This window comes from Salvelinus namaycush, chromosome 2, assembly GCF_016432855.1.
Source record: "Salvelinus namaycush isolate Seneca chromosome 2, SaNama_1.0, whole genome shotgun sequence".
Classification (NCBI taxonomy): Eukaryota; Metazoa; Chordata; class Actinopteri; order Salmoniformes; family Salmonidae; genus Salvelinus; species Salvelinus namaycush.
Window position 1 is genome coordinate 67,651,612 of NC_052308.1, and position 23,993 is coordinate 67,675,604.

Here is a 23,993-nt window from a genome sequence, read left to right on the forward strand (position 1 = left end):
GGGGGGAGGCTGGGCGCTGCATGGATTGGAAGGAGAAGGAGCACCAGAGGAAGAGAAGGATGCTGCTGTGTGTGTGGGTGGAGTTTGAAGGGGGCATACGGGACTGAAGAATTTCAGTGTGGAATCATTGAACTGCTCTGGACTTAGAAGTACTAACACCATTTTCACCCCACTTTTAATTTGAGGCTTCAATCAAGTCTTTCACTGACAAGAGTGATGGAACTGTATGTTCATCTATGGGCATTGGTAGGATCCAGAACACTTTTGGCATCTCGCTAGAAAAAGCTAAAGGGAAACAGGTAGCATCAGCAACACTGTCATCAATATATATGTAAAGAGTAAATATATAGATGCGTACAGTACACAGACACATGCATGGACAGGGGGAGGTGTAGCTGCTGGGGGGGGGTGCAAATGGTTGACAGAAGCCATTCATAAGCACTGCTCGGTATGACGACATGGGATCAAGCGATGGACAAACAGACAGACAAATGGACAGAGAAAAAACGACTACAGACCACAATTAAAAAACAAACATGAAATAGCCTATATGGTGATCTTCTCTGACCTCAACACAAAACCTTTATTTCCCGACACCATAGGATCAGCTTCAAACCCTGAAGAGAACGCTACATGTTGTGTTCCTATAGCTAGGTCGATACGCAAAAAGCTATAACCTATGGACCCACACTGACAAACGAGTGACTGAGACCCAAGCTTTAGAACATGGGAAACGACAAGCAGCAAGCTGCGTGGAAAGGCCTTAAGGAAAAGCCTGTGTGCCATGCTCAGGAAAAAGCAGACGAGTAAGTGTACACTTGGTGTGTAGTATACCAGCCAAGTGCAGGAGAATTTGGGAGATGAAGTGGAGGAGCATGGAGAACCAAAAACAGGGAGGGGGCGGGGCACCAAAAGCAGGACCATCATGCACCTCTCTGTCTGACCCATGGATATGTACCTGCATGAGCAAAGCCTCACTGTCAATCCAGAGGCACGGGGAGGGGCTTACTGACACTGGGGGGGCGGGACAAAGCCAATTCAGAACTGACTTGTGTATGAGTGTGAACTATTGAAGCCAAATTGAATAGAGAAGTATTGGTGTTAAGAATGGGTGGTTCTGGGTGTAGGGGAGAGAAACATTGCATCCCCTCCACTCACATACCGAAATATACACTGTATTAGCCTAACTTTCCTTCCAAACCATGGGTTCCCAATGTCCGACTGGTCAGGTGGGGTTAAGGTGAGACGGAACGTGGGAAAGAGGGAGGGGGAGGGAGTGGTTGATTGTCGGTCGTTTCAAGGAGCTTAAGGTAGAAGTTGCCCCTAACCCCAGATCTGGGATCAGATGACATAACCCCAATCCTAACATTAACCATCAGGTGAGAAAAAATAATATGACCCTGTATCAGTGGTCAGGAGCAACTTCTACAACTCCTTTTGGGGTTGAGGGGTGAGACAGGGTCGGGGTTTGAACTCTGACCTGGGACATTGTTAACATAGCAACCATCCACAAGCAGGTGGCCATCCTTGGGGTCGCAGAGGGGAGGTAAATAGGGGGTGTAGGAGGCACTCGCTCTAACATAGCGCCACAGCGAGCCTGTCAGAATGGAAGATGGAGAGGGGACATCAAACATGGACAGAGAGAGAGGCAGAGCCAGAGAGACAGAAAGAAAGACAAGGAGTGAAACAAAGGAGAGAGTAAGGTTCCAAATTGTCAGAAACGTTCCCAAAGTTCCCGTATTTGTTGGGGAAATTCCAGTTGAAGAATTTCCAGTTGATTCTGGGAATCCTCCAACCGGGATTTCTGAAAAACCTGAGACCTTTGGAAAGTTTCTGTGATTTTGTAAAACCTAGGAGCAAGACAGAGCTAAAGATAGCCAGATATATATACCGAGAGAGAGAGACAGAAAAGAGCAGGAGACAAAAGGGGCAAAACATGTCCAGAGCTCTCGACGTATACAATCTAAAAACGTAAACGACCTGAAATTGTATCTGACGTATACAATATAAAACCCTCAGTGAACATGGCCAGGTAACATAAAGCAACGTTTCTAGAACTAAAAAAAAGAAAGAAAAAGAGGCCAGTTCTAGAACTAACAGATTGCACAGACAGGACTGTAGTTCATTTTTTAAATACAGATAGAAAATAACTAAATAGCGTCACAGCATTAATATTACAGTGAATTTCAAACTAATAGCTAAATGGTGTTATCCATTTACTCTCCTAAACCCCTCAAAGGAACCATGGATTAGTTCAGAAACCTCATTGGAAAATGGAGACCTACATATATTGAGTGCACAAGACATTAAGAAAACCTGCTCTTTCCATGACATAGACTGACCAGGTGACAGCTATGATCCCTTATTGATGTCACTTGTTAAATCCACTTCAAAATCAGTGTAGATGAAGGGGAGGAGACGGGTTAAAGAAGGAATTTCAAGCCTTGAGACATGGATTGTGTATGTGTGCCATTGAGAGTGTGAATGGGCAAGACAACAACAATGTAAGTGCCTTTGAACGGGGTATGGTAGTAGGTGCCAGGCACAGCGGTTTGTGTCAAGAACTGCAACGCTGCTGGGTTTCACGCTCGACAGTTTCCCCGTGTGTATCAAGAATTGTTCACCACTCAAAAAGACATTCAGCCAACTTGACACAACTGTGGGAAGCATTGGAGTCAACATGGGCCAGCGTCCCTGTGAAACGCTTTTAACACCTTGTAGACTCCATGACCGACGGATTGAGGCTGTTCTAAAGGCAAAAAGGGGTGCAACGCCACATTAGGGAGGTGTTCCTAATGTTTTGTACACGGTGTATTTCTACTCTTTCCCAGGCTATCAGCCACTTATCAACAGCCACAGTCGTCCTGTTCGGTGTTTTGTTTAGAGTGTAAGAATTATTATTAGCTTGGTTAGATAGATAGCAGCCGACAACAAACAAGATTACTACAAAATGCACCAACATTCTCGGAGAAAGGGATCGAGGGAGAGAGTAAGAGAGGGAGGAGACCAGTGAAAGAGAGAAGTAAGAGTTAGAAAAAGATCAAAAAGGAAGATGGAGAAAGACCCATCTTCAAGCCAGGGAGAGTTAGCTAGCGCACACGACGCAGGATCTATAAACTTGATGGCTATGACCATACTCTAAGAGCCGCCAACTTGAAATTAAGCTACAGGTCTAGCGTAACATAAAAAAATAAAGACTAAATGATGCTGAATTCACACCATGTCGAAGAGACTAACATTCATTGGTTGGCTTATGGGAACATGGGGTGTTGCATAAACCAAATAGTGCCACCACCAACTCGTAAAGTCCTTGCGTTACAAACGCGCCAACGGTGCAACTTCCTGCTGAAAAACCCTGAGGTTGGTGTTAACTGCCCACTTACTCAGAGCTGTAGACATTGCGCTCTGGCCATGTGTGGTGTAGGCTACGGGTGAAGTTCTCTAGGTACAGATCTAGGATCAGCTTCCCCTCCCCAAAGTACTAAACTTAACCATTATTGGAAAATCTATAACTGACCCAAGATCAGCATCTAGGGGCAACACACTATTTCTGTGTATAAGGCTCCAGTAATGGAAATGTAGCCGTATGAAAGAAAAGCACATTGGGAGAAACTACTGGAAGCGAGGGAGGGAGAGGCGTTAGGGTGCAGAGGGGTAAAGCAAGGGAAGAGTGTTCTGGATCCTACTTGTTGACACGGACAGGGGTGGAAGGATCAGCGACTAGCACACTACACTATGCCTATAGTACACTAGCCTGGTCCCAGATCTGTTTGTGCCATCTACCCAACACTGACCATAGGAGTTGGCAAGATGGCAAAACAGATCTGGGACCAGGCTAATAGTAAGCCTATACAGCAGATGGTGAAAGTGTCCCCATATAAGCAAATGAACATTAGGGAAGTCACTGTGGCATGGTTTGTTTGGTGTTGTTTTAAAGACATGTTTTAAACATAAAAACAGATGTCAGAAAGGTAGGAGGAATAACCTGAGAAAGAGAGCAATAGAGATGAGTAGTGGGAGTGTACTAGGCTGCGTCAACAGGAAGTGACATCACACTAGGGAGGAGGAAGGACATAGATAAATAGAGATAGCATCGTAAAGCTTTGCTTTGTTAGTAAACATGCCAAGTGCAGACAAGCATTGTAGATATAACTGGAGGACCCCACAACCTTGACACCCCAAATCCAGGAGGATTCATTTGCTTAATTTGCCTATGTGGCCAGAAATCAATACATAAATAACGTGTAATAATATACATTACTTTTTATAAATGCCTTTACTCTTACAAACTAGTGGACATTACCGGTGATAACAAATGCATGCAACATGTACTAAGACTGGATTTGGGGGTAGGCTTCCTTCCACAAGCCAAAGGTTGTGGCCTTTGACCCCAAGAGGTCAGCAGGGGTCATACTCCCAGCCTCTAGGACTATTCTAGCTCCAGTTAGTGGTAGTGCATTTCTCACTCAGTCAGTCATCCCATACATAAACAATCCATATATTAAGTGTCAGTCAATGGATGAACATAAACAAGCAGGGAAAAGAGGATTTTCAGTGTACCAATTGTATGACTCCCCTATTAGTATTATACAGCTGAAAGGCATGCAGAATCTAACCAATTTATCTAAAACTCCTAATTATAACAACACCGAGCGATCTTGAGATGAAGGCACTAACTGTAACTCGCTCTGGATGAGAGTGTCTGCTAAATGACTCAAATGTATACGTAATATTAAATGTACAATTAAGGGCTAGGATTTTAATCTCATAACCCATACTCCAAATTAGCCAGCTGTTATCGTCAAACGCCGAATGACATTAGGAATGAATGATCATGTTGATCCCACGGTAGTTCTCGGTCATATTGGGCCCTACCAGCGTGAGTGGATTGAGTTAAATAGGGTTACATATGGAGTATATATCTAAATAAAATACCTATCTAACTTGTGTGTGTGTGTTTGTCTGACTGCATGAGAGTTATCCTAACAGCTATATCCAGAACTAGGACAATTACTTCTTTAGTGCGTTCAAGACAACTTCAAAATCTAGTCGTCCATTTATAAACAGCGATAGAGCAGAGGGGGAGGGGCCAGCGGTTAGCTGCCTGTCACTCACCGTCTTGGTGCACACGCATGGCGGACGCCGTGATGTCAGTAGTCACGTTGAAGTAGGGCAACCACAGGTCCTGATGGTTACATAGATCATACATTAGATATGAATTGGAATAAGGAACGTTCAGAAGGATATATATCACGTAGAACAAATATGCCTCTCTAAAATGTGGAGCAGGTATCAACGGCAGTGTACTCAAGACATTTCTATCTGCAACTGTTCACAAGGTTTGCCTACTGAACGTGGCCCAGTTTCCTTCAGACAGACAGACATCTCTAGTAGCACTGACAGACAGTGTGACCTCTCACCTCAGCCTGCTTTTCCTGGAACACTTTGGAGATGCTGGTGTTGAAGGCAGCGCCGGTGAACATTGAGGTGATGGGATAGGTCAGGTCAAGGATGGTTTTGAATACGGAGTTCATCGCCTGTAGGGAGGGAGGGAAGGAGGGAGAGACAAAAGGTTAATATTGAGCGTGTCTGAGATCAGTCGGACCGCACAGAATCACTGATCCACAAATCACCTTGCGTCCCACATGACCACTCATTATGTGATCAAGACGAGTGATTCTGTGTCTCGCCATGCTCAAACTGATCCCCTCTAATACGCTACATGTCACCTGACAAAGGAATGTGTCAAATGGTCAGATACAGGAACAAGAGAAGTGTAAGATGGTATAGCGGTGGGAGGATCAGACCTTGGACCACTCGCGGGCTCTCTGCTTGGTGCGCACCGCACTCCTCTCCTCGGCGTACAGCGCCCCGATGAACGACCCGATGGACGTCCCGCCCACGATGTCGATGGGAATCCCTGCCTCCTCCATGGCCTTGATCACTCCCACGTGGGAGCAGCCTCTGCGAGAGTGACAGAGACAACAACCAATCAGAGAGGAGGAAATTCACTGTCTGTTTGAGGACTAGAGAGACTAACTTTGCCTGCATTTCTTCCACTCCTTTCATTAATTTGAAAAGATCTGAAAGAACAAGACTAATTCGATACTACAGATACACTGAAGGACATTAAGGTTACAAGAAATCTTGATTATAAAATAACATTAGACAGGACTTCTCACGCAAAGAGCTGTGGTCCCATGACTGTAATTGAAAACATGCATTTGATGATGTAGATAGTGTGGAGTAAAGAATGTACTACTTGATCATCTACAAAAGAGAGTCTGGCACTAAAGAGAGTCTGGCACTAAAGAGAGTCTGGCACTAAAGAGAGTCTGGCACTAAAGAGAGTCTGGCACTAAAGAGAGTCTAGCACTAAAGAGAGTCTAGCACTAAAGAGAGTCTAGCACTAAAGAGAGTCTGGCACTGGCACTAAAGAGAGTCTGGCACTAAAGAGAGTCTGGCACTAAAGAGAGTCTGGCACTAAAGAGAGTCTGGCACTAAAGAGAGTCTGGCACTAAAGAGAGTCTGGCACTAAAGAGAGTCTGGCACTAAAGAGAGTCTGGCACTAAAGAGAGTCTGGCACTAAAGAGAGTCTGGCACTAAAGAGAGTCTGGCACTAAAGAGAGTCTGGCACTAAAGAGAGTCTGGCACTAAAGAGAGTCTGGCACTAAAGAGAGTCTGGCACTAAAGAGAGTCTGGCACTAAAGAGAGTCTGGCACTAAAGAGAGTCTGGCACTAAAGAGAGTCTGGCACTAAAGAGAGTCTGGCACTAAAGAGAGTCTGGCACTAAAGAGAGTCTGGCACTAAAGAGAGTCTGGCACTAAAGAGAGATGTTCCTATAAAAACAAGTCCACTGACCTGGCTCCTCCTCCTCCTAGCACCACAGCGATGCTGTTCCCAGTCAGTACCCGGGCCAGCCGAGAGAAATCACTGTGTCTGTCCGCTGTCTTCTCAAACACCTTCTCATACACCTCCCTCTGCACAAACACACACACACAAAGTCAAATTCAGATGATAATCAGAGCAATTTATAGGCTTCCATGCGCTTGAAACGAGAGCTTGTTCAACCATTCAGACTTGGGCCTGGTTAGCGACAGTTGCTATCCACCGAAGCGCTCTAATTGGTTGGTAAGCTTGTCAATGGATCATTTCCCCAAAACGACATGGGCTGGGTTTCCCAAAGCCTTTGTAGCTAAAGCACTATGTTATTTCTCATGAAAACCAAAACTCATGTTACTCGTAGAACAGCAAAGTGCTTCATTTTGAGCCGTCACGCCGTGCAAGATAAAACTAAAACATGTTTTGATTGGATGAAGAGGACATGCTCAACAGGCTATTAAAGTATATATAAAACAGACTAGCCTCCTCTCTTACCACATCGTCAGAGCTCTCTTTACAACTGTCCTCATCCTCCATTTAATGGAGGAACACAATCAGATGTGGGCAAAGGTCGGTGTGTAATGAATGAATAAACGAATGAAAGAAAGAAAAGACAAAACAAACGAAAAAGTTAGGAAGAGAGAAAGTTAAAAAAAGAAACAAAGAAGTCATGGTATCTCCCCAGGGAGTCGCACCAGTTTTGAGGGGCTGCGTCGTGAGAAGACCCGGCGGGGGCAGCGGAGGTGGAGGTGTCCAGAGCACCAGCTCCTCATGTTGAGCCACTCTACGGTCCTGGAGGGCCCCGACCCGTCCTCTTTATGGAGCAGCACCAGCTGTTTTAGGGCCCTCACCGCAGTGTTCTCCAACATCTGCTCTAACTAGAGGAGAGTGAGAGAGAGAGAGAGAGAGGCATGGTTAGATACAGTACTGAGGATGAGATGCAGTCAAAACTAGACTGCTTTTTAAAAATAATCTCTACAAATAAGCTTAAATATGAGGTTAATGTATAATTTCACAACTAAAGTTTTAAATTGAACAAATAAATGTAACTAGGCAGCTTGTAAGTAAAGTAGCTTCAAAAGTCAACCAATCCTCCAAACACTAGCAACCCATCCTCCAATTGAGCCCCACCCAAATCAACCTCCAGCTCTTCACCCCTTCCCCCGTCCTTCCTACCTGTCCCAGTGCAGGTTCCTGTTCCCCCAGGCCCACAATGAGGATGCAGTCAGCCTGTCTGATGCAGCGCTGGGTCCAGGGGGTCATACTGCTGTCTGTCTGGTACAGGACTATCCTGTTGATGTCCTCCTGCTGGGCCAGCCAGCCAGACAGACGGTACTCATGGATACTGTTACGAGGGGAGAACGAGAGTTAAGAACAACCAACTGGTATGGATACTGCAGAGGGAGAGAGGAAGAAGAGAGGATAAAAACGGACTTATCCAGAGCGGAGGCCCCCAGTCGCTCTCTGATGATGTCACTGGTCAGCAGCAGGGTAGGTCCTACACATCAAGGACAAATAGAAATATGTTTAATATTTCAGAGAGAACAATTGATGTATATAAAATTGGATATCATGGTCACTCAATGTGACAATTTAGTTAAGAACAGAACAACTTTATTGTCCACAGAATCTAGTCACATTAGGCAGATGTTTCATATGAGTCAATAGTGATTACAAGACGTTCAAGTCATAGTCAGGTTTGATTGACAGTTGCTATGCTAGTCTCTAGAGGTGTGCACCTATGGCGCTGAGGGCGTGGCTGAGCTCCAGGTTGAAGGCGTTGATTGGCACCTCGTCACAGATGGGCAGTACGGCCACAGTGGACAGGTTACTGGCCGGGTTGGTGACGTCAGGGCTGGACGCTACGCTGGACCGGCCGAGGGCAGAACCTGGAGGGGGGGGGGGGTAGAAAAGGAGAGAGAAGTACATGGCTTTATCTAGAGGACAAAGAGGGCAAGTGTGTGTATGCATACAGTACATGCCTGTGTACTTGTGTGTGTGTGTCTCACACACACACACACACACACACACGCGCACACACACCTGAGAATGGTCCGCGGGCCTGTTGCAGGTTCCCCAGGATTTTCTGTCCCAGCAGGTGGATCAGCCTGGTGACCACCTGTGGGTACCTCCTCTTGATGTTGTTGAGCGTTCCCTCTGGTAGCTTGACCAGCTCTGTGTCTCTGACCGCGTGGACCGTAGTGGCTCTGGGCTGTCGGGTCAGAGCCTCAACCTGGGGAAAACAGGAGGAGATGATAGTAAGAGCTCCAAAATCATGGGATTTTAAAAAGGTATAGTGTCCCCAATGATCTAATACAACCCAAACATACACTATACACACACACAGGTCTAATATCAATCAATTAGGTTTACTTTATTCTGAATATTAGCTTTATAAACTAATATAGCAACAACATATTCTGCCTTTACAGAACGACCAGAACGATGACAGCTGTAGAAATAGGTCAAAGTCTCACCACTCCTATGAGGTCTCCTCGACCGTACTCTCCTACCAGCTCCTTCTTCCCGTTAGCTTTACGTATAACAGAACGTAGACGTCCGTTCAGAACTATGTAGGTGCAGTCCGACTGGTCATCCTGCCTGGAGATAGGACGAGAGGAGGTGGAGAACAGTCAGTTCAGTTATCAGATCCCCCCCCCCCCCCCAAAAAAAGAGTAGTTTGGTTTCAAGACAGTGTACATTTGAACGTGTCAAAGAAAAATATATTGTCAGCCAGAAAAAGTTTGCCTGCTTGTAAATAAGAACAAACTCACTAATACAGATTTTCTGGTCAAATTAAAAATACCGTCATAAGAGAAGATTTGTCCAGATACCTATAGAGGGCTCTGCCGGCCTCCACAGCCATCCAGTCTATGGCGAAGTCCATCTGTCTGACGAAGGGGGACATGCGGATGGCTACGGTGTGGGCTGCACTCAGAACCACACTGGGCTGTTCTCTCATGATCCTAAAGACAGGGGGCAGCACAGAGCACAAAAGATCAGGAAAAACACACAGGCAGTATCTTAGGGGAGGCAGTCACTACGCTTAAATATCACAGCAACTGATTTAAAAAAAACTAGGGTTAGGGGGAAGTGCGAGCCACTTCCGTCCTTTCTACCACGACCAGATAGATAGTAATAACCAGCATCTTATCAGCAGTAAGACAGTTGTGACATAGAATGAGAAATACATGTTTGGAACTGAAGCCAACCTACTTGTAACAGATGGTTTAATATTCAGTCAGATACTACTGGTATATTTCATGTAATCATTCAACAAACTGCATACCTCTAATTCTAAACCCTAGTTTGGCTTAAACTAAAATGTTCCAGCTTAATGCCCAGACTGAACGATACCCCTTTCACACAGAAGGGTTTAGCTCAGGGATTACCCTGTTCCTGGAGTGCCACGGGTACAGCAGGATGTTGCTCCAACTAGGCACCACACCTGACCAACTGAGCTAATTGAGCAGTTCAGTGATTGCCTAAATTCAACACAGCTGGTCTTCCAGGTCAGTTAAATCAAAGACAGGAAGTGCCTGCGGCGCTCCAGGACCAGGCTTGCCTACCCCCCTGCTTTAGTCTCTCTCTAGTCTGGTCTCTACTAGACACCCACTCGTAGAAGTCAGACTTGGAGATCTTGAGGAAGGTGCAGTCTCTGTTGGCCTTGATGGTGAAGATGAGGGGTTCTCCAGTCAACACGGCCAGCTGGCCCACCATCTCACCCGGCTGGGTGACAAACAGACACACCGCATCTTGCTTGTCGATCATCCGCTGGTACACGTGGAGACAGCCGGACAGGACGAAGTGGAGACTCACATCCTGAGAGGAGAAGAAAGAGGGCGTTCAGATTTCACATCTCATGTTTTGTTTTGTTTTGGTGTGTTTCGAGGGGTTGAAGAGAGGGGAGGGGAGGAGAGTAGAGGAGGGGGGAAGGAGCTGGGGAGGGGAGAATAAAGTGCATGGGAAAGAGGGATTTGGAAGGGGAAAGATGTCAATGAAAACATTAAGGGATGATCGGTTTTTGATATTGCAGATTCCTATGTTTTGGAGACTTCTCCCTCATAGAATTGGGTGATTAAACAGTTGGTATGTATTGTCGTGAAGAACAATTTTGACTTTGCAGCTGGCCCATCTAGCGGAAATAGCTCAGTCCTGCCTCCATGGCAAGATTCATGACAATAAATGTCAACCTGCATTAAAACAGAGGAGAGGACAGAGGGAAGACATCTTCCCTCTCTCCAAGCCTCAGTAAAGTACCTGGTCTCCTTGTCTAGCCAGCACGGTTCCTGCCTTGGCATGGTGCAGAGTCACTCTCCCATTCAGCAGAGCGGGGTCCTGGCAGAAGAAGGAAAAAGAACAGAACAAGAGAAAGAAAGAGTGAGACAGTGTTTGAGGGAGGGAATGAGGAAACGCTCTTGGTGGTGAAACAACATCTGGATTCCCTTTTTGCTCTCCTGGGCTGCAAATCAAGAGGGTTACGGAAGGAGACAGAACTTTCGATATCGTACATTTCAGATGCTCGGTGCCAACCATAACAGTAGATTGTGAAATGGAACTGTAATAAGCTTAGATAAAGAGTCAGAGGGAGAAAGTGCTGGGTGATGTAAGGAGACATGTTTTGAAATGAGGAGGTACTACTTGAACTTGTCCAATAAAAACACTTTTGGGCTTTGCGTTTCAAAATGTCTCGTCTAGACATGGTACATTAGCCCAAAACACAAAGTAACTTGGTGACAGTTTAACACAATAATCAGATAAATACCACATGATTACATAGTTACTAGAGTCATGGTTGCATAGATAGTACATGGTCAGTCGATGGTTGCTAAGGTTACTAAGTAGTAGTTAGTACTTACCTCTATCCTCATGAGTTTGAGGAGCTCCTTCAGGGCCTCCTCGAACAGGGCAGGGCTGGGGCGACCGGGGACGGGTCCTGGTCCTGGTGAGAACTGGTTGTCCGGACCCCCCTCCTCCTCAGGGTACAGGTACACCCCCGACGGCACCTCGTCTACGGTCACCCTCCTCTCCCGCTGGTCCTGGGATAGGAACAGAAAACATGGAGGGACATGAATGTCAATTACTGTACCCTGTGCCTGGTCTACTTTGAAGTGCAGATCTGTGACGTACAAAGACAAGAGTTAGTGGTCTACTTTGAAGTGCAAATGTGTATTTTAGTGCACTAGGATGACTGTTGAATTACTCAAAATGTCTGTTTTGATTTTATTTCAAATGTAAATACATGTTCTATACACATAATATCCAACCTTGTGTGTGAGCGCATGCATGCGTGTATACTGACCCGTGTATAGGTGGGTGGCGTGTTGCCGTCCTCAGCGGAAACTGAGATCCGTCCTCTCTCGTAGGCCATGTCGAAATCCGACCGCAGATTCTTCTGCATGCCTGTGTGTAGACACCACACACACACACACACACACAACAGAAATCATGTTGACACAAACACGTGTAAATGCCACAGTCAACAGTCTGAGAAGCAACAGAGCTAAGTTACATACTAGGAACATAAAGTGCACTAAGGTCAAATGTCAAGTTAGGTCCCTAACATGCAGTAAAAACTGGACTGAAGCCACAGAGCTAAAGTTACATACTAAGAATGTCGATGTTACCATATGGACAGAGAGAAAAGAACGGAAGAGGACAGAGAGAGGGATCGAGAGACCGACAGAAAGAGTTACTCACCGGCGATGTCTACAGGCATGGAGATGGTCCTGCTGAGGGTTGGTGGGACTGTGGCTCCATCCTTCCCAGGATCTGGTGCGTCCTTCACGGCGGCCTCGCGGTCCTCCACGGGCACGGTCAGGCTACCGAAACGCTTGCCGTGGCGCTGGGGGCTGGTGCGGGGCACGGGGTGGGGGGACAGGGGCAGCAGGCGCAGGAGCTGCATCTCCTATAGGGAGGGGAGGACAGGGGCATGGGGGGGAGAGAGAGAGAGAAGAGGTTAGGGTCAATGAAGGCAGGCTAGCGTGGAATTAGCATCGTTATAATTACCAGGTCAGCATTGAAAAGTGATTAGCGGTAGCGTTAGCGTTGAATGACTCAATCGTAATGAAAACAGCATGTCTGATGTAGCTTCAGCTAATGAAGTAGCATTCCTGGTAGATGAAGTAACAAACAGAATGTCCATGTGTGGGTGTGTGTTGTTTGAGGATCTGGGTGGTATTATGAACCATGGCGCTATGTGTGTGTGTGTGTGTGTGTGTGTGTAAGGGGAGCTTGACTCACGTGGCTAAAGAGCTCGTTGGTGAGCCCTAGGTAGTTGTGCAGCGCCAGAACGGTTACTCTTTGGAGACGAACCATGATGATCTGCATTAGAAGACAGAGGGAGGAAAAGGTCCCGTAAACATCAAGAGAAAACGCACATCCACACCTAGTGACAAACACACACACTACAGTTTACCTGGACAACCCGCACCAGGCTCTCAGGGTACTTCTCGAAGATGGAGAGGAAGGCCTCGACAGGTAGACGCAGTACGGTGGACACCTCAGCCGCCCGCGCCGACACTGTCCTGTACGGCTTCTGGTGTCCCTGAAACACACGCACAGTGATAAGGTTCACTCACACTCACACACACACACACTCTTAGAATATACTGTACTAACTCAATATTAGTGACTTTACAGACATTTTGGAGACTTGAGACATTTTACAAGTTCCTATTTTCAGCAGTAAAGGGAGGGGAAGTTTGTGTTGGGAGTGGTTTCACATGCTAGCTAGGTGTACCTGAAACAAACACAATGACAAGGCTCTTTCAGCACTGCCCTATTTATTTAACTAGGCAAGTCAGTTAAGAACAAATTCTTATTTTACAATGACGGCCTACTCGGGCCAAACTCACCCCTAACCCGGACGATGCTGGGCCAAATTGTGCACCGCCCTATGGGACTCCCGATCACGGCTGGTTGTGATACAACCCGGGATCGAACCCGGGTCTGTAGTGACACCTCGAGCACTGCGATGCAATGCCTTAGACCGCTGCGCCACTCGGGAGGCCATATAGCAGTCAATGAAAACTGAAAGCAGCCGTTTTGCTGCAGTGACTTGGGTGAAGCCTTTTTAAAATGTCCCTGTGACCCACGCACTAACAAAGAACTGAACTACTTAACAAAATGTTTATAGTCTCAAGCCAAGAAGAGGGAACTAGCAGAACCCACCAGCAGAAACCACTGATTTAGAGACATTTTCCATTTCCTTTTCTCAGCCGTAAAGCAAGGGCTCATGGATGTTTGTGTCAGTGAGTTTTCCCCAGGACTAAATATAGGGGTTACATGCTAGCTACCAACTCCTCTTGACTCTAAAGGGTCATGTGTTTAATAGCACATTGTATACATATTGGAAGTAAAAAAATCCCACCAAAAGTAAAAGCTGACTTAAGCCACACAATAACATTAAATTGCGAAATCGTCATGATTCTGATATGATTCAACTTAGCCTCCAAAGCTGAGGCTATGATTCAACTCTAGATTGCCCTGACTTGGTCCTTGACTAATTTCAAAGTTCTGACTGAAACGTAAAAGACAAAGACAAAGGGGTGACTCAAACAAGAAACGACACGTGTATGGTGATTTAGGGAGTGTGGAATGCGGGACAGGAAGTGGGCGTGTCTTACGGTGATGACGTCCAGGATGCTGAGGAGGCTGTGGACACTGTCTCCGGGGTACACCTCCTTCACCACACCGTCCTTTCCGTCCTAAAAACACACAAGGGTAAAACAGAGTATGTCATAACAAATTAACATAGACAAAAGGCACATATATTCTTGTGTTAAAAAAAAGCACAGAAAAACACAGGCAAACAGTACAATTGACAGTTAAAGAGAAAACATTCTGTTCATGTTAAGTCATTCCAATCTTTGCCCAAATGCAAGTTTATCGTGGTCATAACTTTCTAAACTCCGAGATCATTCCATTTTAGCCTTTTCCTCCATATTGGGATAATCTGAGTCAAAAACTAATAGGTGCTAATCATTATTTAATGTCCTACTAGAGAGTTAATTGTTAGAGAACTGTAAAGCCCCTTATAAGTTCCTATTTACTCGTTAGCATGGATGGAGGCTCATTTGCACAGAAGTAAAAAAAACTAAACAAGAAAATGTAAATGTCTGGCCTTAAATGTCTGCCCACCCATACACACACACAGACACACACAGAGACACACACACTCTCTCTCACCATTCCAGTAAGGCACAGTTCTAGTTTTCCGTCCTGCACCACGTAGATGCTGCTGTCAGGCTGGCCCGGTCTGAAGACGTACTCTCCCTGTTGGAACTGCAGGAACACCATGTGTTTACACAGCTCCAGGAACAGAGGTTTCTCAAAGTGGCCCAGCACACTACAGGGGGGGGGGGGGGGGGGATAGAGATGGAGAGATTACTACAGACACACATTTGCTGACGTACATATCACCTTGCATCATAAATAACTACTCAATATTATTTGTAGATCAGTCAGTCAATTTACCCATGATACATGGCGGTTTTGATACTTTCAAACACACACGTCTCCTCCATATAGATAAGGACTCCACAACATCTTAACACACAGAGTACACTCTACACACACACAAACTCGGAGAAGTCCCTACATACCGGACGTTCTTGAGCATGTAGAGCACCTCGGAGGGCAGGTGGGAGTTGGCCACGTCAAACTCTGTAAGGTCGGCCTCCAGCACTGAGGGAGGAGGCTCCTTAGCTACCAGGGTGGGCACCTCCTTCTTAAAACGCAGAATCCTGGAGGGAGGAGAGGGGGAGGGATGGAGAGAAGGATGAGAAAGCGGGAGGACAAATGTATAACAGACTATTGTTCTCTACTCTGTAGTCACTAAGTTTGTTAGCATCATGGATATCAGTAGAGTAGACGGGTAAACCGTGTTCACACACTTTTTGGCAATGTTGAGCATTTTCTGCTTCTTTTTGAGTCGTGGGCGCGAGGAGGAGGCTGTGCCCACCAGGGAAGAGGTGGACTGGGACACCTGTGAGAGCAAGAGGTCAAAGGGCAACTATGGCAAAAAAGACGCAGTGTCGAACAAAAGGGTACCATTTTACTTTGCTAGAATCCCCAAAACGCATCCCACCACAGCCACTAACCTTGCGCATGATCTTTCGCCCATAGAACATGACCTTGTCCCTCTTGCGGAATCGATACTTGGGGGCCTCCTGGGCTTGCAGGTCTGTGAGAAGTTAAAACATACATATATGGAGATACTAGAGCACGAACACAAACAGTAAATCAATGTGAGCAAGATAAAGTACCAGTATGAACATTTTAAGATACATTATAGCATTGTATAGCAAGCTAAAACCATCTATTCACTAGCAAAACTGAAATGAACTTTAAAAATATATATAAAGTTCTTGGGCTGACCACATTTAGTTGACTGGACGATTGTTTGGTCAACCAAGATTTTTTTAGTCGAGCAGTTGCAAATGGATTTTAAAAATTCCATGGCGCACGAGACACCAGTCTGATTGGCGCCCGTCTCAGTGGACTAATCCATTGAGGAGGCAGCGGGGATGCCACGGTCCAAGATGAAAGGGGGTGTGGCTAAAATGCATGTCTCTCTCCAGAATGGGCTCTTTCCCGCCATTTCGTATACATTCATTGTTTCATAAATGAATTGTGTGAATTCTTTGCCCTTTGATTTTAAGTGTCTATCAATTCCACATTACAGTAGTAACCAACATTTCCCGTTAATTCCCAATCTACAATGTTTGTTTGGTTATGGTAATTTCTGTTAAAATATTACTATTAGGTCTACAGTCGTTTACCGTTCTCATTGTCAGAGTGGACACGTTGTTTGCAGTGCTCACAGCCTATGCTACACTTGTGAGAAAAAAAGCTTTGGTTCATTTCATTCCATTTACGAGTTGTCAATTTATTAATTGTCTTTTGTTTGGAACACTCCTGTCAATGTTGAGTAAGGCAGTGCACCTGACTACGCATATAGAAGTAGGCCTAGGCTACATGGCCCCTGCGCTAATGGTGGCCTATAAAATGTGCCATTTTGGGGATGTCTGATAGTATTTCTGATTGTCTTAACTCACCACCACTAATAAGCTGTAGAGCTTCTCAAAGAAATGCTTTCTTCACCTCAAACAGAACGTTAACAAAGTCTGTTTTTAGAATCCATTGAGAATGACAATAGTTTGTCAATGCATTTGAAAAATATTTCCAGATCTCCCTTTCGATAACCACTCAGCATGAAAGGGAAACATCTAATGCTCTGATCCAGTGGAAATGTCATAAAATACCTGGATTACTTCTTATCCCTTGCACAAATAGCCTACAGCTGTGTCTGTCCCGAGCTCACTGGAGCAGGAAATTGAGGGCCCAGAATATTTTATATAATGTTACAAGTTTGCTAGCAGGAGCTTCTGCAGGACACAGTTGATACAATGTTTCAAGTTCATCGCAGACAGGCCATGCATTGCCAACGTAATTGATAGGATACTTATATTTTTTAAAAATCTGGATATTTTCTACCTGCAGGGTGCAATGTTTTTATTTGCTGGCTTTATGAAGGCAATTTGTACATAATTGGCAATGGCAATAGTTACTTTTAGATTTGTATCATTTTCATTTAGATTTCGATATAATTTAGATTAACCACATGACAATGACTTTGAGATACAAAGATTATTATAAATTAAATGAAACTTTCACGAAAATGTGCATATGAAAATCATAACTGCCACGCAGATCGGTAGAAATGTTAAGATAAATTGGTACTCCAAATGGAAAAGGTTGCCGACCCCTGGTGTTGCCTATCAACGGCAACTTCAGGAGCTTAACGGCAGAATCTGCGAAGGTGAGCGGGAGGGTCAGGAAAAGATTTAGCCTATCTTGACCCCTGGCTTCCTCAAGAGTCATATGTCTTAATTATTTAAATCAAACAGTGTGCTTAAAGCATCAGACAAGCTCAGTACACATAGTTGATTTTATTAAAACCCAGTGTATAGACGACACACACCCTACATGACTAAAAGTATGTGGACACCTGCTCGTCGAACATCTCATTCCAAAATCATGGGCATTAATATGGAGTTGGTCCACCTTTGCTGCTATAACAGCCTCCACTCTTCTGGGAAGGTTTTCCACTAGATGTTGGAACATTGCTGCCGGGTCTTGCTTCCATTCAGCCAGAAGAGAATTAGTGAGGTCGGGCACTGATGTTGGGCGATTAGGCCTGGCTCGCAGTCGGTGTTCCAATTCATCCCAAAGGTGTTTGATGGGGTTGACGTCAGGGCTCTGTGCAGCCCAGTCAAGTTCTTCCACACCTGGCATCCGCCAAACAAATTAGTCAGTCGGACTGCCAGATGGTGAGCGTGACTCATCACTCCAGAGAATGCGTTTCCACTGCTCCAGAGTCCAATGGCGGCGAGCTTTACACCACTCCAGCCGAGGCTTGGCATTGCGCATGGTGATCTTAGGCTTTTCTGCCGTTTCTCAGCCATGAAACACATTTCACGAAGCTCCCGACGAACAGTTCTTGTGCTGACGTTGCTTCCAGAGGCAGTTTGGAACTCGGTAGTGAATGTTGCAACCGAGGACAGACGATTTGTACTCGCTATGCTCTTCAACACTTGGCGGTCCCGTTCTGTGAGCTTGTGAGGCCTACCACTTTGCGGCTGAGCTGTTGTTGCTCCTAGACGTTTCCGCCTTACAATAACAGCACTTACAGTTGACCGAGGCAGCTCTAGCAGGGTACAAATTTGATGAACTGACTTGTTGGAAAGGTGGAATCCTATGATAGTGCCACATTGAAAGTCACGGAGCTCTTCAGTACAGGACAATCTACTACCAATGTTTGTCTATGGACAGTACATGGCTGTGTGCTCGATTTTATACACCTGTCTGCAACGGGTGTGGCTGAAATAGCTGAATATACTAATTTGAAGGGGGTGTCCACATACTTTTGGCCACATAGTGTATATGGAAAAAGACACAATCGACGACTTTCGGTCAACCAAATTTTTTGGGGGTCGGGGACAGCGCTACAAAGTTCTTAGGTGTAAGTGAAGGGCAATCGCTAGAGTAACTGAAGCTAGCATTTATTTCATTTAATAATTAACGGAGAAAACACATTGGAGAGAGAATGTGACACGTACTTCTGAGCTGGATCCTCCGCAGCATGAAGAAGATGAGGATGGCGATGAGGATTATGGCGATGCCCGCACCAATCACCATCCCCATCATCTAGAGAGAGAGAGAGAGAGAGAGAGACATGGACAGAGGGAGAGAGAGACGGACAGGGGGAGAGAGATGTAGAGAGAGACGGACAGGGGGAGAGAGATGTAGAGAGAGACGGACAGGGGGAGAGAGATGTAGAGAGAGACGGACAGGGGGAGAGAGATGTAGAGAGAGACGGACAGGGGGAGAGAGATGTAGAGAGAGACGGACAGGGGGAGAGAGATGTAGAGAGAGACGGACAGGGGGAGAGAGATGTAGAGAGAGACGGACAGGGGGAGAGAGATGTAGAGAGAGACGGACAGGGGGAGAGAGATGTAGAGAGAGACGGACAGGGGGAGAGAGATGTAGAGAGAGACGGACAGGGGGAGAGAGATGTAGAGAGAGACGGACAGGGGGAGAGAGATGTAGAGAGAGACGGACAGGGGGAGAGAGATGTAGAGAGAGACGGACAGGGGGAGAGAGATGTAGAGAGAGACGGACAGGGGGAGAGAGATGTAGAGAGAGACGGACAGGGGGAGAGAGATGTAGAGAGAGACGGACAGGGGGAGAGAGATGTAGAGAGAGACGGACAGGGGGAGAGAGATGTAGAGAGAGACGGACAGGGGGAGAGAGATGTAGAGAGAGACGGACAGGGGGAGAGAGATGTAGAGAGAGACGGACAGGGGGAGAGAGATGTAGAGAGAGACGGACAGGGGGAGAGAGATGTAGAGAGAGACGGACAGGGGGAGAGAGATGTAGAGAGAGACGGACAGAGGGAGAGAGATGTAGAGAGAGACGGACAGAGGGAGAGAGATGTAGAGAGAGACGGACAGAGGGAGAGAGATGTAGAGAGAGACGGACAGAGGGAGAGAGATGTAGAGAGAGACGGACAGAGAGAGAGAGATGTAGAGAGAGACGGACAGAGGGAGAGAGAGACGGACAGAGGGAGAGAGATGTAGAGAGAGACGGACAGAGGGAGAGAGATGTAGAGAGAGACGGACAGAGGGAGAGAGATGTAGAGAGAGACGGACAGAGATGTAGAGAGAGACGGACAGAGGGAGAGAGAGGTGTGCAGCCGCTGATTAAAGCATAATTAGAACGACTTCATGGAATGAAACACTGCACACCAGACCACAACATATGAACGAACCATGCTCGTCTGTAGTTCTTCCTCCACAAACGCCTTGATGTTATTAAAACCTTCCTGTTGGTAGACAAAAAAAGAGAAGTGAACAACCGTATAAAATAGCCTATATACTATGTAGACAGGGAACTTTTTCCAGAGCTGGGAAAGTTCTGTTACCGAGTTAAATAACTGACGTGTAAAGGAATTCAGGCTTTGGGATTTGCCACGCCCAGGGAAAGGAATGGCAGAGGAGAAGGAGGAATGATGGAGTAATAATGTTTCATCTGGGTTGAATCAGGTCTGACAATTTCCAGAGAGGCTTTTAAAACACATCCGGTCACCCAATGTGTTTAGTTTGGCCTAACTATTTATCAACATCCTCTTTTGCCAGCACCCCAACCCACTTGTTCATTCCTCCTTCCCTTCTTTACCCAGCTTAACTCAAATAGCTCCATATAAATATATGGGACAACATAACTCTCAAACAATACCTTTGATGATGATCATTATTATTATTATACAGTAAGCCTAATTGCCTTCTGTCAATATTGGTTAAGTTGCCTTGCACCCATGTCAGCCTGGCTCTGAGACCAATAATATGAAAAGTGACTGCTACTTCTTTACTCTGCTGCACCAGACAATAACACAGATCTCATTGAGACATGCTGCAATCTGATTAGGCTGTGATCAGCTGGCTGTAGCGTGCGTGCGAACAAGAAACAGAGCAAATTAGAAAGATAAAAAGGGAATGAGGAAACCTGAGAGAGCATACAAGAGACAGCGAAGGAACGAGTGAGAGAGAGAGCCAAGAGAGATGTCTAACTCCTATGCCATACACAACCACACAGTTGGGGACCATAGCAGAGAAATTACAGTGAGAGTCTCTTGTCTTTTGAGGTCACTTTAACTTTAAATCAATAGGACTCTTTTCTCCAGAAGGATATCGTAGAACTTGAGTGATGTCCTGCCAAAAGGACCTTCCCTGTTCTAATCCCTTCGCTGATTAAGACTAGGCCCTATATGACTCATTGAAGGAGTGGAGATCCTAGCTCAGAGATAAGCTTATATACAGTGTTGCTGCAATAGAAAGTGTGTGTGTGTGAGAGAGAAGGGGATGGCTGAGTTGACCACTGGTCACATGACCAATCAGATAGTGTATAACTATGGGGAAAGGCCAATGGGCTTTTAGTAATCTGGCTCTCAGCCAATCAGTGACTGAGCTGGAGGAGAAGGGCGGTCAGTGCTTATTGATCAGAAGAGACGAAAGAGAAAAGGACTCAGCTGCAGTTATTGATGAGAAGTTGGTCATGGTCTGACAGATGGTGGATACTGTACATACTGCAGAAGACATTTTGGTTGATTAATACAGTTGTGCAACTGACTAGGTATCCCCTCACACACTCTCTCTATGGGAGCGGTACTGAAGTAGTTGGTGAGGTCAATGGGGCCAGAGTAAGTGGTAGAGCACAGGATTGTGTGTGTTCTTACTTCCAGAGGGGCATCTGCATGTTCTTGGCCCTCTTGTTCCGAGGTGCTCTGTCCCATTCTAACCCCGCCTCTTCACCAGGCTGGTCCATCAACGGCCTCTAAGGAGACAAAACAGGATGTTGGCATTAGACATGCAGGCTACTGTTTACATATCACACACAAGTAGTAAAGCAAATAGCTTTTTAGTAGCATGGAAGAGAAACCTGGACTTTTACAAAGAGCAATGACTAACAAAAATGTTCTAAATACTATCTAGTATGCAATTATGACTCATTGCTCTTTGTAAAGGTTCTCCAGGTTTAGGGTTGCAAAATTCTGGTTACTTTCCTAAAATGTCCAGGTTTTCCAGAAATCCCAGGTTGGAAAAGTCCCTGAAGCAGGAGGCAACAAGCAGGAATTCCAGAATAATCCTGGAAAACCCGGGAACGTCACCCATCCAGGTTTCTGAGAGGTACTGCTGTTTATAGATACATACTGTATATGTGTTTATGCATAAACAGCAGAGCCTCTCAGCCAATCCCCATCCGTTCCCCTCCCCCACTGAAACTGGCAACATGATCCTCTCCCAGTCCCAAACAGAGAGATAATAACAGTGCTCCAATGACACACAGGCAATTTGGAACACATGATCCAGACAGACAATCCTACCGTGCCCAGTTGACATTGGACTACCCCCCCCCCCCACGTCCCCGACCATCTCCCGGAGGGCTGGTCCTCTAAGAGGGTTTACCCCCCCAACCCTATTTGGGTTACTACTCCTGGGATTTAGGCCTAGCCCTGACCAATGAAACTCCACCCCCATCTGTTCCCTTCATCTCTCCTCTCTCCATCCCTCCCTCTCTCAACCCATTTGTTGACACAAACAAATGCAAGTATGCAAACCAAACAAAGTCTTTACAGGCTACACGCTGAGCACAGACAAACAAGCAGCTAGCTTTGTATTCAAACCTCCATTGACTCCCACTGAAACTGATCAAACATACCCTAGCTAGGCAAACAGAAAGATATTTAGCCATACAAGCTAATGTGATATGGTTAAGGCCTACTACAGTGCTTTGGGAAAGTTCAGTGCATTCCCTTCCCCTTTTCCACATTTTGTTACGTTACAGTTTTATTCTAAAATAGATCAAATTTTAAGAAATCCTCAATCTACACATAATACCCCATAATGACACAGCGGGGGAAAAATGTTGAGCTCAGGTTCATCCTGTTTCCAGTGATCATCCTTGAGATTTTTCTGCAACTTGATTGGAGTCCACCTGTGGTAAATTCAATTGATTGGACATGATTTGGAAAGTCACACACCTGTCTATATAAAATGTCCCACAGATGACAGTGCATGTCAGAGGAAAAACCAAGCCATGAGGCCAAACTGAGCAAACAGGGGAGAAGGGCCTTAGTCAGGGAGGTGACCAAGAACCTGATGCTCACTCTGACAGAGCTCCAGAGTTCCTCTGTGGAGATAGTTGGCCTTCTGGAAGGTTCTCCCATCTCTGCAGGACTCCACCAATCAGGCTTGTATGGTAGAGTAGCCAGACGGTAGTCACTCCTCAGTAAAAGGCACATGAAAGCCTGCTTAGAGTTTGCCAAAAGGCAACTAAAGGACTCTCAGACCATGAGAAACAAGATTCTCTGGTCTGATGAAACCGAGATTGAACATTTTGGCCTAAATGCCAAGCGTCACATCTGGAGGAAACCTGGCACCATTCCTATGGTGAAGCATGGTGGTGGCATCATCATCATGCTTTGGGGATGTTTTTGAACTGCAGGGACTGCGAGACTAGTCAGGATTGAGGAAAAGATGAATGGAGCAAAGTACAGAGAGATACTTGATGAAAACCTGCTCCAGAGCGCTCAGGACCTCAGACTGGGGTGAAGGTTCACCTTCAAACAGGACAACAACTTTAGCACACAGCCAAGACAACGCGGGGGTGGCTTTGGGGCAAGTCTCAATGTCCTTGAGTGACCCAGCCAGAACCCAGACTTGAACCCGATCTAACATCTCTGGAGAGACTTGGAAATAACTGTGCAGAAACGCTCCCCATCCAACCTGACAGAGCTTCAGAGGATCTGCAGAGAAGAATGGGAGAAACTCCCCAAATACAGGTGTGCCAAGCTTGTAGCTTCATACCCAAGAAGACTCATGGTTGTAATCGGTGCCAAAGCGGCTTCAACAAATTACAGAGTAAAGGGTCTGAATACTAATTTTTAAAAACCTGTTTTGCTTTGTCATTATGGGGTATTGTGTGTAGATGGATAAAAAAATAAAATCTCATCATTTTATAATAAGGCTGTAACACAACAAAATGTG

At 45.8% G+C, this 23,993-nt stretch overlaps 1 protein-coding gene across 3 annotated transcripts in view; it reads right to left on the reverse strand.

The window, feature by feature from the left end:
* Positions 1 to 23,993, reverse strand: part of LOC120066821 (patatin-like phospholipase domain-containing protein 6) — a 41,421-nt gene that overhangs the window by 7,372 nt on the left and 10,056 nt on the right. Inside the window, exons 2-28 of one of the 3 annotated variants that reach the window (XM_039018278.1) lie at positions 21,683 to 21,780; positions 20,219 to 20,272; positions 19,008 to 19,095; positions 15,987 to 16,069; positions 15,780 to 15,871; positions 15,489 to 15,629; positions 15,073 to 15,232; positions 14,511 to 14,591; positions 13,301 to 13,429; positions 13,126 to 13,206; positions 12,583 to 12,790; positions 12,185 to 12,285; positions 11,742 to 11,921; positions 11,143 to 11,220; positions 10,499 to 10,704; positions 9,717 to 9,848; positions 9,360 to 9,483; positions 8,926 to 9,115; positions 8,622 to 8,771; positions 8,317 to 8,380; positions 8,059 to 8,227; positions 7,578 to 7,760; positions 6,862 to 6,980; positions 5,808 to 5,964; positions 5,421 to 5,537; positions 5,116 to 5,185; positions 1,481 to 1,597 (exon numbers count right to left, since the gene is read on the reverse strand). In XM_039018278.1, coding sequence (XP_038874206.1) covers positions 1,481 to 1,597; positions 5,116 to 5,185; positions 5,421 to 5,537; positions 5,808 to 5,964; positions 6,862 to 6,980; positions 7,578 to 7,760; positions 8,059 to 8,227; positions 8,317 to 8,380; positions 8,622 to 8,771; positions 8,926 to 9,115; positions 9,360 to 9,483; positions 9,717 to 9,848; positions 10,499 to 10,704; positions 11,143 to 11,220; positions 11,742 to 11,921; positions 12,185 to 12,285; positions 12,583 to 12,790; positions 13,126 to 13,206; positions 13,301 to 13,429; positions 14,511 to 14,591; positions 15,073 to 15,232; positions 15,489 to 15,629; positions 15,780 to 15,871; positions 15,987 to 16,069; positions 19,008 to 19,095; positions 20,219 to 20,272; positions 21,683 to 21,739 — 3,331 coding nt within the window. In that variant the 5' untranslated portion in view covers positions 21,740 to 21,780. Of the gene's footprint in view, positions 1 to 1,480; positions 1,598 to 5,115; positions 5,186 to 5,420; positions 5,538 to 5,807; positions 5,965 to 6,861; positions 6,981 to 7,577; positions 7,761 to 8,058; positions 8,228 to 8,316; positions 8,381 to 8,621; positions 8,772 to 8,925; positions 9,116 to 9,359; positions 9,484 to 9,716; positions 9,849 to 10,498; positions 10,705 to 11,142; positions 11,221 to 11,741; positions 11,922 to 12,184; positions 12,286 to 12,582; positions 12,791 to 13,125; positions 13,207 to 13,300; positions 13,430 to 14,510; positions 14,592 to 15,072; positions 15,233 to 15,488; positions 15,630 to 15,779; positions 15,872 to 15,986; positions 16,070 to 19,007; positions 19,096 to 20,218; positions 20,273 to 21,682; positions 21,781 to 23,993 lie in introns of those variants that run through there. The other 2 variants (XM_039018277.1, XM_039018279.1) reach the window with 2 other exon arrangements.